The sequence below is a fragment of the Vespa mandarinia genome, chromosome 15 (genome assembly GCF_050613455.1).
Source record: "Vespa mandarinia isolate Hongniang chromosome 15, ASM5061345v1, whole genome shotgun sequence".
Lineage (NCBI taxonomy): Eukaryota > Metazoa > Arthropoda > Insecta > Hymenoptera > Vespidae > Vespa > Vespa mandarinia.
Genome location: NC_140824.1, coordinates 227,437 through 240,611, shown reverse-complemented (window position 1 = coordinate 240,611; position 13,175 = coordinate 227,437). Strand labels below are relative to the sequence as shown.

At 33.2% G+C, this 13,175-nt stretch overlaps 3 protein-coding genes across 6 annotated transcripts; 2 read left to right on the top strand and 1 right to left on the bottom strand.

Annotated features, from left to right (window-relative positions):
• The first annotated feature begins 35 nt into the window (after window positions 1–35).
• On the top strand, window positions 36–2,268 carry LOC118449922 (ataxin-3). Of its 2 annotated transcripts, XM_035885130.2 has the most exons (6): window positions 36–133; window positions 298–548; window positions 633–797; window positions 967–1,106; window positions 1,306–1,460; window positions 1,529–2,268. In XM_035885130.2, exons 2-6 carry the CDS (start codon window positions 525–527, stop codon window positions 2,185–2,187), a joined length of 1,143 nt encoding a protein of 380 aa, XP_035741023.1. In that variant the 5' UTR covers window positions 36–133; window positions 298–524; the 3' UTR covers window positions 2,188–2,268. The 2 variants fall into 2 exon arrangements, with proteins under 2 accessions (XP_035741023.1, XP_085517543.1); XM_085661417.1 differs by having other exon boundaries at window positions 100–548.
• A 724-nt stretch (window positions 2,269–2,992) lies between these two features.
• Unr (cold shock domain-containing Unr) lies at window positions 2,993–10,285 on the top strand. 3 transcript variants are annotated; one of them, XM_035885080.2, is made up of 12 exons: window positions 2,993–3,122; window positions 4,054–4,863; window positions 4,958–5,365; window positions 5,455–5,634; window positions 5,733–5,923; window positions 6,042–6,252; window positions 6,471–6,700; window positions 6,791–7,052; window positions 7,134–7,391; window positions 7,479–7,684; window positions 7,800–8,384; window positions 8,524–10,285. In XM_035885080.2, exons 3-12 carry the CDS (start codon window positions 4,982–4,984, stop codon window positions 8,690–8,692), a joined length of 2,676 nt encoding a protein of 891 aa, XP_035740973.1. In that variant the 5' UTR covers window positions 2,993–3,122; window positions 4,054–4,863; window positions 4,958–4,981; the 3' UTR covers window positions 8,693–10,285. The 3 variants fall into 3 exon arrangements, with proteins under 3 accessions (XP_035740973.1, XP_035740974.1, XP_035740972.1); XM_035885081.2 differs by having other exon boundaries at window positions 4,054–5,365; window positions 7,155–7,391; XM_035885079.2 differs by having other exon boundaries at window positions 4,054–5,365.
• Window positions 10,286–10,505: 220 nt separating this feature from the next.
• On the bottom strand, window positions 10,506–12,691 carry LOC118449928 (uncharacterized). The gene is made up of 4 exons (XM_035885151.2): window positions 12,358–12,691; window positions 11,176–11,313; window positions 10,805–10,936; window positions 10,506–10,733 (listed from the first exon to the last, which is right to left on the bottom strand). The coding sequence occupies exons 1-4, from the start codon at window positions 12,404–12,406 to the stop codon at window positions 10,669–10,671; spliced, it is 384 nt and encodes a 127-aa protein (XP_035741044.1). The 5' UTR covers window positions 12,407–12,691; the 3' UTR covers window positions 10,506–10,668.
• Between the last annotated feature and the right edge of the window lie 484 nt (window positions 12,692–13,175).

The following is a 13,175-nucleotide window of genomic DNA, read 5'->3' as shown; positions in this document are numbered from 1 at the left end:
GATTTTATTGAAAATTATTTTGAATTTGCCGGGTCAAATTGTATACAATGGAGAACAGAGCCATATTCCTTACGCCTGTTGCGTAATCACCCTATTTCCATAATAGCACGTTTAGTTCCATTTTTCATTTTTCGTGAGTGTTAATAACGAAAATTAGACGCAATTGATTTGATAGACTCGTATTATATATATACATATATATATATTACGTTACATCATAAATAATATCAATTCTATTGCGTACGAAGGTTCTATTTTCGATAAAATGTACACACATATGTATCTATATTATTATAGCATGGAAAATAGCAACACACTAATAAACCGTATTGACAATGAGGGCGTAACCGATCATAGATCTATGTAACTGATACAACTCCTTTATATGAGTTTGGCCTCCCTGATATTTTTATGAATGACGTTTAATCGAGGAGGTTGGTAAAATCACCTTCGTTAGGATATAACTTGGTGTAATACGCATATATGCTTGTCTACAATAATCATCGAGAGAAAAATATTGTGACATGGAGAGTATATTTCATGAAAAGGTAAAGATTGACACGAGCGTTCAAAACTAAAAAAGGTTACTATATTTGCAATGAATTTGATGGTAACCAGATTGTTCGTTACAGCAAGAAGGATATTTATGCGCGCAACATTGTTTGAACGCTCTTCTACAAGGTGCTTATTTTAACGCAGTAGATCTTGCTAATTTTGGTCATCAAATGGATGAAGCAGAACGTATTAGAATGGCCGAGTCAGGTATCGATAGCGAGGATTATAAACTTTTCTTAGAGGTATATAATTTCAAAATTCATATTATTACAAATTGTATATAGTTACTATACAGTATGATTCGAATGTCGTGCACTGTAAAATTAACATAGTTTCTAAAGATTTATTATATCAAATATTTCTTTTATATGACATTTGAATGACACATTTTATGTCATGTCTAATATTTAGCAACCCTCAGAAAATATGGATGACAGTGGATACTTTTCCGTTCAAGTCATTAGCAGTGCTTTAAAGGGGGTTTGGGGTTTGGAGTTGGTTCCATACAACAGTACAGAAGCTGCTGCGTTGATGGCTCAAAATGATCCTTCGTAGGTTATTATTAATTCTTTTACTTGACACTATTAGCATTTGTTCTGATTAGTTATTGCCTAGCGTCAAAATAATATTGCAATACTAACCTATTGATTCGCATCTTTTTGTAAACATATAGATAGCAAAGTAAATTTACAAGACATGGATGTCTTTCGGATACGTTACATAGTTATAGATAGTAAATGTAACTTGCAGGCAAATGAAAGCTTATATCTGCAATTACAAAGGACATTGGTTTACTATACGAAAGATTGGAACACAATGGTTCAATTTGAATTCGATGCTTAGTGGGCCACAGCTTATATCAGACACATATCTAGCGATGTATTTGGCTCAATTGTTACAAGAAGGTAAATAATTTGTGGAAAATATATATTCCAAATAATATATAAGATAATAATCGATATCTCGTTTACAGGTTATTCAATTTTCATTGTTATTGGTACACTACCGCAATGTCCTGCGGACGAAATATTAATGAAGAATCCAATTAAGCCCGTACCAAGAACAAAGGAATGTATTAAAGAAGAGAAGCCTACAACTGCAGGATATCGCTTAGGTACCAAAGAAGAAGATGAAGTTATGAAGGCAGTTCGTGCTCTAGAAGAAATTAAAGTTCCTTGGTCTTACACCAGTAATATACCTTCAAAATTTGTAAATTCATCCTCGGACCATAAAAAAAATAATTTGCCTGAAGAGGGGATATCGTCCGATGAGAAACCCCGTGAACGAATAATTCCAATAAGAATAGAAGGGAAAGATGACGATCAAGATGATGAAAATGAAGAATTGCAAAGAGCATTACGTTTAAGTTTACAAGATAATGAAGATGATATAGATAAGAATCAAAATTTAAGATTGGAATCTCATACTGATAACAAGGCAGAACCACCCTCGGCAGAAGTTGATGATGCGGATCAAGATGATGAATTAAGGAAAGCTCTACAATTGAGTCTTGAATGTGTTACGGCTCCACCAACACCAGATTTAGAAGATTTGCGTTGGCGTCGATTAAATCATTTTGGTGTATATTCTAAAGCATCAAATAATGAAGCATCTCCAAAGTTGAATTCTTAACAATAAATATATAATATTATGATGATATGGCTATTAAAAAGATTTATCTTGTAAATTACAAACTAAATCATTAGTGAAAAAGAGAGTGTCATTTTATGTACTAACAATTAAAAATCTAATGGTTATATGATGTATATCACGCGCGTGCGTGGATTTTACACACCGCACATATGTAAATACCATGTATATGCATGTATATAAGTATATATATATATATATATATACATATATATATATATATATATATTATGTATGCATATATATATATATATTTATATGTATACAGTTTATATGCGCACACGCACGCACGCACGCACAGACAGACAGACACACACACACACACACACACACACACACACACGCAAATTTTTTTAATAATTATGTTTCTTATATTTTTCGTCTAATTTTATTATATTCTGACTGTTTAAAAAATAAAAATGTTCGGACAATGTAATTCTTCGTTGTCATTTAAAATCGAGATACACCAAATACCAATTGATAGGATTTTATTAAATAATTGTTGATATTTGAAAAAAATATTGAGATTGAGACGATTGGGTGATATGTATGTGTACCAACTTTTCTAATCTACTGTACGTCTGTTATTTTGTCCAATTTTTTTTTCTGCTAATGTCAATATTATGAAAAGTAATAAAAATAATAAATTCCGGATGTTACGATTACTTTCCTTTTTCAAATGTTAATTATGAAAAGGAATATGTTGACGAATATTTTTTGATTTTTCGAGAAAAAAAATGCGAAATCCTTTTTCTTAGTCCAGACGCATTAAAGCGAGGAATCGTTTTCGTTTACGATAGGAAGCAACCAGTAGGCTGTGGACGGAGATTTTGCCGCAGTTGCTCCTGTTTTGTGTGTGAATGCTGAATGTTGACATTCAACATGGCGGCATGTCGTCAGTGCTGTGCTGTGTCGTGGTGAGTTTTGTAAAATTTTCTACCATCGTACGATTACGAGCTTTGCTACGAATTAATCTAAAAAGATAAAAAATTGATATTTCCGATCATGATGTTGATGTTCTTTAAGACGTATATACAACGCCGGTGTTATATTAATGGGATAAATCGAAGGACCTTATAAAAAATTAGGATCTTGTAACTAGCAAGCATATACGATATCACAATGATCTTTGATTTTCCGAAGTAAATTAATAGGACAGATCTTTCGATTCTGGAACGATATTTAACCCCATAAATAATTATAATATCGAGAACGTTATAATTTCATAATTTCCTTTACACATTGACCAAACCGCGAATGATGTACATATTCTATTTCAAACTTACCAACTTATCCAAAGTGTTTTAAAGTTATTAATAAAGTTTTCATATATCGGTTCAATGAAGAAAACGGTTTTCAAGTCATAATGTTTACTCCTAATATAATAAAAAATAAAGTACACGTTTGATTTTTAAATTAGAATAACGTAGGAAAACACACGGTTATAGGTTTTGATGATAAAAACCTCATTGTCATGTCATGTCCTTAATTAATAAATAACGCATATTGGTTATATATTTGTTACTTATTACGTTAGAAATGCAAGATCTATCGTAGAAGGATAATAAAATAAAAACTTGTAACAATGATTACAAATGAAAATTTAAGAGAGCATCAAGTTATATTTATGTCAAAAAATTTCATGATTATTTCTTTTTGAATCGTACAATACGTATAAATAGTATAAATACAAATGTTGATTTGTCTATAATATTATCTGGATAAATTAAGATATGATCGGTAAAAATAAGTGATGTAACTATCGTAACAAAGCTTGTAGCGTTTAAAGTATATCAAGGTAGTCTTTGAGGTATGTCGATTGATCAGATTTTGTATTTTTTCTTTCAGCTTGTGTAATTGTTAGTTTAGGACATTTTTGAAACCAAGGCTCACTGTAAATTTCACATTTAAAAGTTGAAGAAAAAAAAACGCTAATATAGAAGTATTGGAAAACACAATCACACTCAGCACGCATTGAAGACATCTGAGGATTTTCAAATCAACAATTATTGTTTAAATCTCCTATGTTTTTGATTTACTCCTTTTATAAAGGATGACTGATGTTTAAGAAGAACACGGTTATTCTAGTGCACGCTAAATTGAGTAACTATTGAAGAGTTGTTAGTATATTAAAGCATACACACACACACACATGTGGAAAGTATCAGCAGTATATGATGTGCTAAGAATTTTGTACTTATACTAATTCGTAATCTATATTTACTGCATTGTTCATTTGTATATTGTGTACACAACAAAACTTGTGAGAAAGAGTTAGGTGAGCCATATAGTGACTGTAATAGTGATCGCGGCTGAGATTGTGTTGCTCTGCTTGGTTAATAGAAAATTCATATCCACATTTGAGGTGCCTCTAAAATAACGGAGCTGCCTTGAAACCTTTCGAATAGCAATACACAACAGGTGTAATAAAATATTGTGGAACTGTCTCCCTTGCGATCTTGTCACGGAAAAAAAGGAGATCACAGAGGAGTTTGCGATTCTACAGCATTAAACAGCCTCTCTTCCTCTTCATTAAGTTCTTATAACATTATAATAGTGAACAAAGATATAAAGTACCAAGAACCGTTCTGTGATATCTATATCTTATCTGATATCTGTTAACATTTAAATGATTGAAAAGACTAAAAATTTGTAAATGTAAGTATATATATTATGGTGGAGCAGAAGTGAACATAAAAGGGATTAAATACTTGTTTCAAGGGAAAAGGAAAATTATACGTAAACATTATAGATAAAACTGTGCAAATTTAAAACAATGTCCAACAATCCTCAGTGGAAAACGTTCCAGCCGCCAATCATGAACTCTGACCCGGCAATACTTGACTACAAGTCTATGGCTCTACCGAGTCCCAAAGTTATAACAGGATCTCAACAAAACACAAGTAACAATTATCGAAATGGTACTAACTACAGTGGTGACCATTACTTGGGCTCTCTTTCTGGATGTGGTAAAAATGCTACCACTACCACCACTACTACTACTACCACTTATGGAGCCACGAGATTTTCTTTTGGGACATTAACAAATATGGAAGGAAATGTAGGTTACACTGGCGAGTCTGCAACCAATAATACTACGTATCAAGATCAGTCTGCGAATCAGGGAACCCGTGAAACTGGTATAATAGAAAAATTATTAGTAAGTTTATTATAATTTGTTTTATCAATTATTCGATATCTATTGTTTCTACAATTGGATCTTCTTCTACATTGAAATATTTGTTTTAGCACTCGTATGGATTTATACAATGCTGCGAACGACAGGCAAGATTATTCTTTCATTTTAGCCAGTTTAGTGGAAATATAGAACATTTAAAAATTGGAGATCCAGTAGAATTTGAAATGACTTATGATCGAAGAACAGGCAAACCTATTGCTAGTACTGTTAGTAAAATTGCTCCCGAAGTGGTAAGTGGAAGTTTTAAATAAATAAGTCTTTCTTTGTACATAAAGTAAAATTAATATAAATTTGAATTGAATGACCATTCAATGAATGATTTTTATAGGTGTTGAGCGAAGAACGTGTTACTGGTAATGTGACAACGGAATTACAAGCCAGTGGTGATTCACAAGGTCGAATTAGTTACGAAAATCGAGGGGAGTGTTTCTTTTTGCCATATACCAAAGATGATGTAGAAGGGAACGTCACTTTGCGTTCTGGTGATAAAGTATCATTTCAAATTGCTACTAATCAACGGTATATAAATGCATATATTTTTATTTGTAATATTTTCGAATATACTCACTCCCTCTCTCTCTCTCTCTCTCTCTGTATTTAGCAATTTAGTATAATAACTTGATGCATTTAATTGTAGAGGAAATTTGGGTGCGTGCCATGTAAGATTGGAAAATCTAGCATATCCAGTACGTTATCGCGGTGTTGTATGTACAATGAAAGAAAATTTTGGCTTTATCGAACGTGCTGATGTAGTTAAGGAGATTTTCTTTCACTTCAGTGAAGCAAAGTCCATGAAAGAAGAATTGAAATTAGGAGATGATGTTGAATTTATAATACAAACGCGAAATGTAAGACACCTGTTGCAGTATTTTCCTTTATATAGACACGTTAAATTAAATCTAACTTATAAGAACTTGAAATATCATTCTTTGCATGATCGAAGCAAGGAAGAATATTTCATCTATAAATTTTATATATAATTAAGTTTGTATAATTAATGGATATATTTAATGATAAATATTATTATATTTTTAATATGGCCAAGTAACTATTTCTTTTGGTACAGGGGAAGGAGGTAGCATGTAACATTACTAAATTACCACCGGGTTCTATTGTATTTGAAGAAGTTAGCAATGAAGTAATAAAAGGACAGGTTTTAAAACCATTAGAGAGAGGTAATGCGGCACGACATCACAATGATCCATTACCTGGACGAATTCGATATAGAGATACGGATCATTGCGAAGTCGAAGTTCCATTTGGTGATAAAGATCAAAAAGGAGATTTCACGCTGAGGTAGTATTAAAAACGTCTTCCGTTTATTTCACTGGAATTACGTTCGTTAAATAATATTTAAGAAATCTAATGAAATTTTTTTCACAATAGGCACGGAGATTGGGTCCAGTTTCGTATTGCTACAGATACTAGAGATCAATTGAAAAGAGCTACCGAAATATCTCTATTACCAGAATCATTTACTGTGTCCGGTGAAAGACGAGAAGAAGGTATTATTGCGGCTCTTAAAGATGGATTCGGCTTTATACGTTGCGTAGACCGAGACGCTAAACTTTTCTTTCATTTCAATGAAGTTCTTGATGTTGATAGAGAAATTAACGTAGGCGATGAAGTTGAGTTCACTATTGTACAAGTAAGTTACATATTATATATGCGTAATTTAAAAGGTAATTATAAGATAATTACCTGTATGTCGTTACTCAACTTAATTTAGGTTCCTACATTTTGTTTCGAGGATCCTTCATCGTCGTTTTCATACACCCGACCTAGTGCAATCAGATTGAAACATTTACCAACCGGTACTGTTCAATTTGAAACGATTACAGAAAAGGACTTGATGGGTAACGTGGTAGAAGATACGAATGGCGTTCAACGAGGTTTAATCGGATATACGAAAGATAATCAACAAAATGTAATAATGTTTTTTGCAAAAGATTGCGATCCTAAAAATATTCCAAGAGTGGGTGATAAAGTAAGACACGACTTGACTAGATATTATATAAAATTATTGGATTTGAATTACGCATAATTAAATGTTTCTCCTGATTAAACGTTATAGGTTCACTTTAGTATTTGTCAAGTTAAACGAAATAAAGAATTAGTCGCCGTTGATATATCACTGGTGAATGCTGCCGGTGAGAAAATACAAAATGGAAATAAAAAGGCGAGCGGCCAAGTTTATCAAGGTTTCATAGCTGCGCTAAAAGACGGATTTGGCTTTATTGAGACAGTCAATCACGATAAGGAAATATTTTTCCATTTCAGGTAAAATAATGATATATATATATATATAAAATTAATAACCCTATACCTATACTAAGTAAATATAAAATCACGTTAACAATTCTTCATTAATTTTAATGATCATATTTCGTTGTAGTAACTTTGAAGGTGATACTGGCAATCTAGAGTTAGGAGCTGATATAGAGTGTACAGTAAGTTCTAACAACAGTAGAGGTTCGGGTGGATGTATCGCCGCCGATCATGTTAAGCTTGTACCTCGTGGAAGTATTCCCAGGCCTACAGCAGTTAGCGATCCACTCGACGGAGTTGTAACGCGACCCCTACGTAGCGCAAATCCCGAACAGAGTGAATATGCTGGTTTGATCAAAATAAATCCAACCAATGAGGAAGAAGAAACGCAAGAATACGAATTCGGTATAATGGGACTTGTCAACAAGCGTGAGTTATTGCAGATAGGTGATCCTGTGCAATTGCAAGTTGATTCTGCGGGCCATGCCTGTAACATAGTAGCTATTAGAAAAAAGAGAAGAGCAACCGTTGATGCAGTGAAAGGTCCCTTTGGTTTTCTCGCTTACGAGGTTGACGAAGGTAAAAAGCTCTTCTTCCATATGAGCGAAGTTCGGGATCATGCTACATTGCAGCCAGGGGACCAAGTGGAATTTGTTTTGGTGACGAATCAGCGTACTGGTAAATCCTCAGCCTGCAACGTAACTCGTCTAAGGTAATATATCTCGTAATGTGTAATAATCTTTTTTCATTTCCGTATGTTCCTTGATCTGTCATTTTTGTTTTTTTTTTATTTTTTTTTTTTTTTTTTTTTTTTTTTTATTTTTTTTTTTTTCTTTAACAATCCCAAACAGTGACGCGGTTCAGCAACGACCCGAGCGTTTAATCAGCCGATTACGTACTATTTCTTTGGAAGATACAGGTCCGAAATTAACCGTAGTCCGACAGCCCAGAGGACCGGATGGTACACGAGGTTTCAGCCAAGAAAGATTACAACATACCCCTGGTGCCATCGAGGAATAATGTCATAAAGAGCGTGATTATTGCGCTCATCCAAAATTGTAATCTACCATAACTTGTTTTTAATTCACACAAACAAACAAAAAACACGTACACACACGTACACGCATACTTCGATACAGAGATTATTATTATAAGCATGATCTTACAAACATTTGCCAAATCGAGACTAATGTGACAACAATAATTAATAACAATAATAATCAGTGAAATGAGTGGTGATGATCTTTTCGACAGATGGAAAGCGTATGAAAAATAATAAAACAACGAGCCATATTAACGTGTTAAAAAGGAGTAACCATGAACGATGATATAATTATATGCCCGATCTTTAATTAGCGTAAAGAATCTATTTGAAACATGTTTATGTTTTTCATTCGATTCATTTTCTACGCTTCGCATTTCCGTAAAACATCCTATATCCCCGTTAAGTTTGACGGTAAACTTATTTTAATAACGGCGCGCGTTTATCGACAAACAAATCACACAACAAACTTTTTATTACGATATTTCTAATAATGGTTATTAAATATATCCTCTGTGATCTGTGCAGTCGTGTTTAAATATATCATGAAAAAAATTCAATAACATTGAAACATTACATATTGGGCTACCAAAAATTTGCTTGTTTCTGATGTTCTTAGACAATGTCCTGTCTGTCTTTATAAAAATATACTTACATGTTGATACAATCTTTATTTATATATTATTTTCTTTAGAAATTTTTTCTTTTATCTACCCATAACACTTGTCGCGAATAATAATAATCGTCAATAGGACAGTCTAAGCTGAAACTAATTGAAAAAGGCGCGTTGATAACCAATAATAAACAATTGACACGGATCGACCACGGATCATAAGATTAACGAGGGGAAAAAGATTACTCACTTTATGAATCATTTATCGAAACGTTCATCAATATGATTGATTTCGTTGTAAGGAAGGGGAGAGAGAGAGAGAGACAGAGAGAGAGAGAGAGAGAGAGAGAGAGAGAGAGAGAGACAAACAGATGTGTCTTTCCGTTCTAGAAATTATTGTATTACATTCTTTCTCTTTTAAACAATTGCCTAGGAATTTGTAAAAAAGGCAAGATACTCCTTGATCTAAATAATATAGTATATTTCTATACGTATATATGTGTATATATATGTATATATAAATGTATGTATATATATATACACACACACACACACACATATTTCGTGAAGTTCCTGAGGTAGTGTCGTGTTGTAAAATTAAATTAGTATTGTCAAATTCAAGGAGAACATTTAACAACATTATTTGTGCAAATGAACTTCACTTGTACATTTGTCTTTTCTTTTTTGTTTTCATTTTTTTTTTTTATATATTTTTTTTTCGTCATTCGAAAACAGTAAACGAGGTATACGTGGCAATATAATAGCAATAGGTGATGAAAATAAAACGTAATAACGTAAAAGAGTAAAAAAAAGAAAAAAGAAAGAAAAAAGAAAATGAGATTAGGAACAAGCAAGAAATGACGTAAACGCTTGTTCTGTGAAATTCATAGATTGAACACATCGTGTGTGCATACATATTGTAAAATTATTGATGAATAAATGATAAAAGTATCAAGTCTATTCTTCTCTTACTATAGATATCTCTCAGTAAACACTTATCAATTTGCTGAAGGATCAGACATTCGAGGAAAAGAAATTCGAGCGAGGGAAGTTAGTTTATTTGTCATTGATAATCGATTGAATTGTATTCTCTCTCTCTAAAAAAAAGAAAAAAAAGAGAAAAAAAAAAGAAAAGAAAAAAAAAACAAATGTAAAGAAATATAATCAAACGAATATAATATTGTTATCGCATGTTTATTATGTATGTACAAAGATGTGTATCCGAAAATATGTATATATGTGCTAGCTTTTTGTACTTAACGTAAAAATATTTCAGATTCGTAAGTTTCAACGGAAGAGAACGGTGGGGGTGTGTGGGTACGGAAAGGAATATTTTCGATATCAGATAACAACACACTCGTAAGGAAATGGTCCACGATAACGTAGATTGTTGGGTGCTGGACAAGCTGTAAAAAATTTGATTAGACATTCTTGATCAATCATACATCGTACGACTTTTACTTTGGCGTATACTAACGTTTTTCACAGCGTGTACCATAATATCCTGTACCCTCGCATCGACATTTGAATCCTGGATTGGGTGAAATTTGCGAACAAGAGCCACCGTACAAACAGGGATTAGATCTATAGCATATATCATTGAGTCTACCTATAGAAAACATGAGAAAACAATTAGCACAAGATATTTAAACCGAAATCAATAACAATTTCTCTAATATTTTTACACGACTGCTGGTAGTAATTGAAAACACGTTGAATTATTTCATTATATTATGAAAAAGTCGTTATAATTTTATTTCTTATTTAAAGACCAAATACATCTTTACTTTTAATATTTAATTAAAAGGAACGATTAACGATTAATTTCAATCGATCAATGGTCATTACCTCTCAATGCTAATTTACAATCTTCGTTAGTGTCGTATCTATACTCGGCCTTACAACCATAACCGCAGCTACATTGGGCATTATAAATCCGACATCCGTATCGCATCTGATCCAGTTCGCATGCTTCTGACAATGAACCTGTTATACGAAAGATTAGGTTTAAGTACGTGATATAATATACGTAATGCGTGTCTATTACGTATTCAGTCAATATTTTTCTTTCCTTTTTTTTGTTTCATTTTTATTTACATTCTTTTACTTGGTGCGATTTTTTAAGCTTCGTGCTGATAAATCGCCTACATATATATATATATATATATATATACATACATACATACATACATACATACATACATACATGCATACATACATACATACATACATATATTTAATATGTATGTCTAACGAAGGAAAATCGTTTGTTGTTTGTGCTGCCGGATACGGCCACTGCACTTCCCACTTGTCTAAATTGATAATGGCCTTTCGCAGATAAAAGATATGCGCGCGTGGGTAAGATAGTTCCTCTTCTTCTTCTCTCTTTTTTTTTCTTAATGTCTTTTCACCATCTCCTAGCATCTTTTCTATCGATCGTAGTAATAACAATTAGAGAAAAAAAAAAGTTCGAATTTTCCTATCACTCGACTTTGAAACTATGTAATTTAAGTTCTTCTTACATCAAGGAAATGTTTCTCTCTATGAAAATAGAAACGAACAAATAGTTATCGGAGAAACGTGGTTATCGGAAGATTACGTTCAAAGTAAATCGAGACCTCGACGAAAGATGATTATAGTTTATTCTCGTAGATTAGACTCGCAAGAAATATATACTCTTTATGTGCGCGTAGTAGACATTATATAGCGTTTTAAAACGTGTCTCTATCTTCCCCACGTATAAATAGCTATTAATCACAAAACTATATCTTCGAGGAAAAGGAAAGACAACAACGGTCTCAAGTTTAACGACCCCTTTCCCTCCCTTTTTCACGATTCCCTTCATTCATTGTTCGAACGTCCTATAATCGATCCTCTATCGTTAAGATCGTATTCACTAAGATCAATATTCTTTATTCTACGATGGATTTTCGAACGAAATGATTACATTTCGATTAAATATTATTATAGTAAAGTTTCGTATCGACGAAAAGAAAGAGAAAGAAAAATCGATTCGTTTATCTATCATACCTATTGTTACAAATAGAAAGATCGTTGTTAAGATCGGTCCGAGTATCATGTTGATATATCTCGAAAAAATAAGGTCCGTTCTTTGGAAGATCTTCGATCGATAATAGCGCCTGGCAGTAAGCAACCCTTTCTACACAAGTGTACACAGGTAAGCTTAACCGTTTCGCAGCGAACGTACCGGGACAAGAGGGAGAAAGCACACTCCTTGTCGAGTCCTTACTCACTACGAGACAGTTGCTCACTGAGCAAAGAAAGAACCAGTCGAAGGCAACGAAGCTAACCGAGAAACGTCTTCGACTCTAACTCAACTGCTCTTAGTGGCCACTCTCCGACCGTTAACGAATGAAAGCGAGAGAGAGAGAGAGAGAGAGAGAGAGAGAGAGAGAGAGAGAGAGTTGGTGGGAGTCGTGTGTGGGGTAGCAAACGAGGGAGGCCGATGACTGGTTTATTAACATACACTCGAATATCTCTTACATTCCTCGATATCCTACTTGGTACATCGACTCCGTTGCAGTTTTATCTTATTCACCTTATCATCTCTTTTTTGCTCCACAGTACATTGGTTATGTATGTGTATACACCACACACACACACACACACACACACACACACATATATATATATATATATATCTTTTTCTCATATTCTTCACTCGACGAGCAGAAATGACGAAAAACTTATACGACTTCTTTCTTTTTCTTATGAACGGAACAAAGAATAGACTTATATCGAACACGGAGTATGAGATGTACTTCAAAAGGTATATATGTAAAATGTACGTATGTAGGAGGACTATCTTCTTTCTCTCTCTCTCTCTC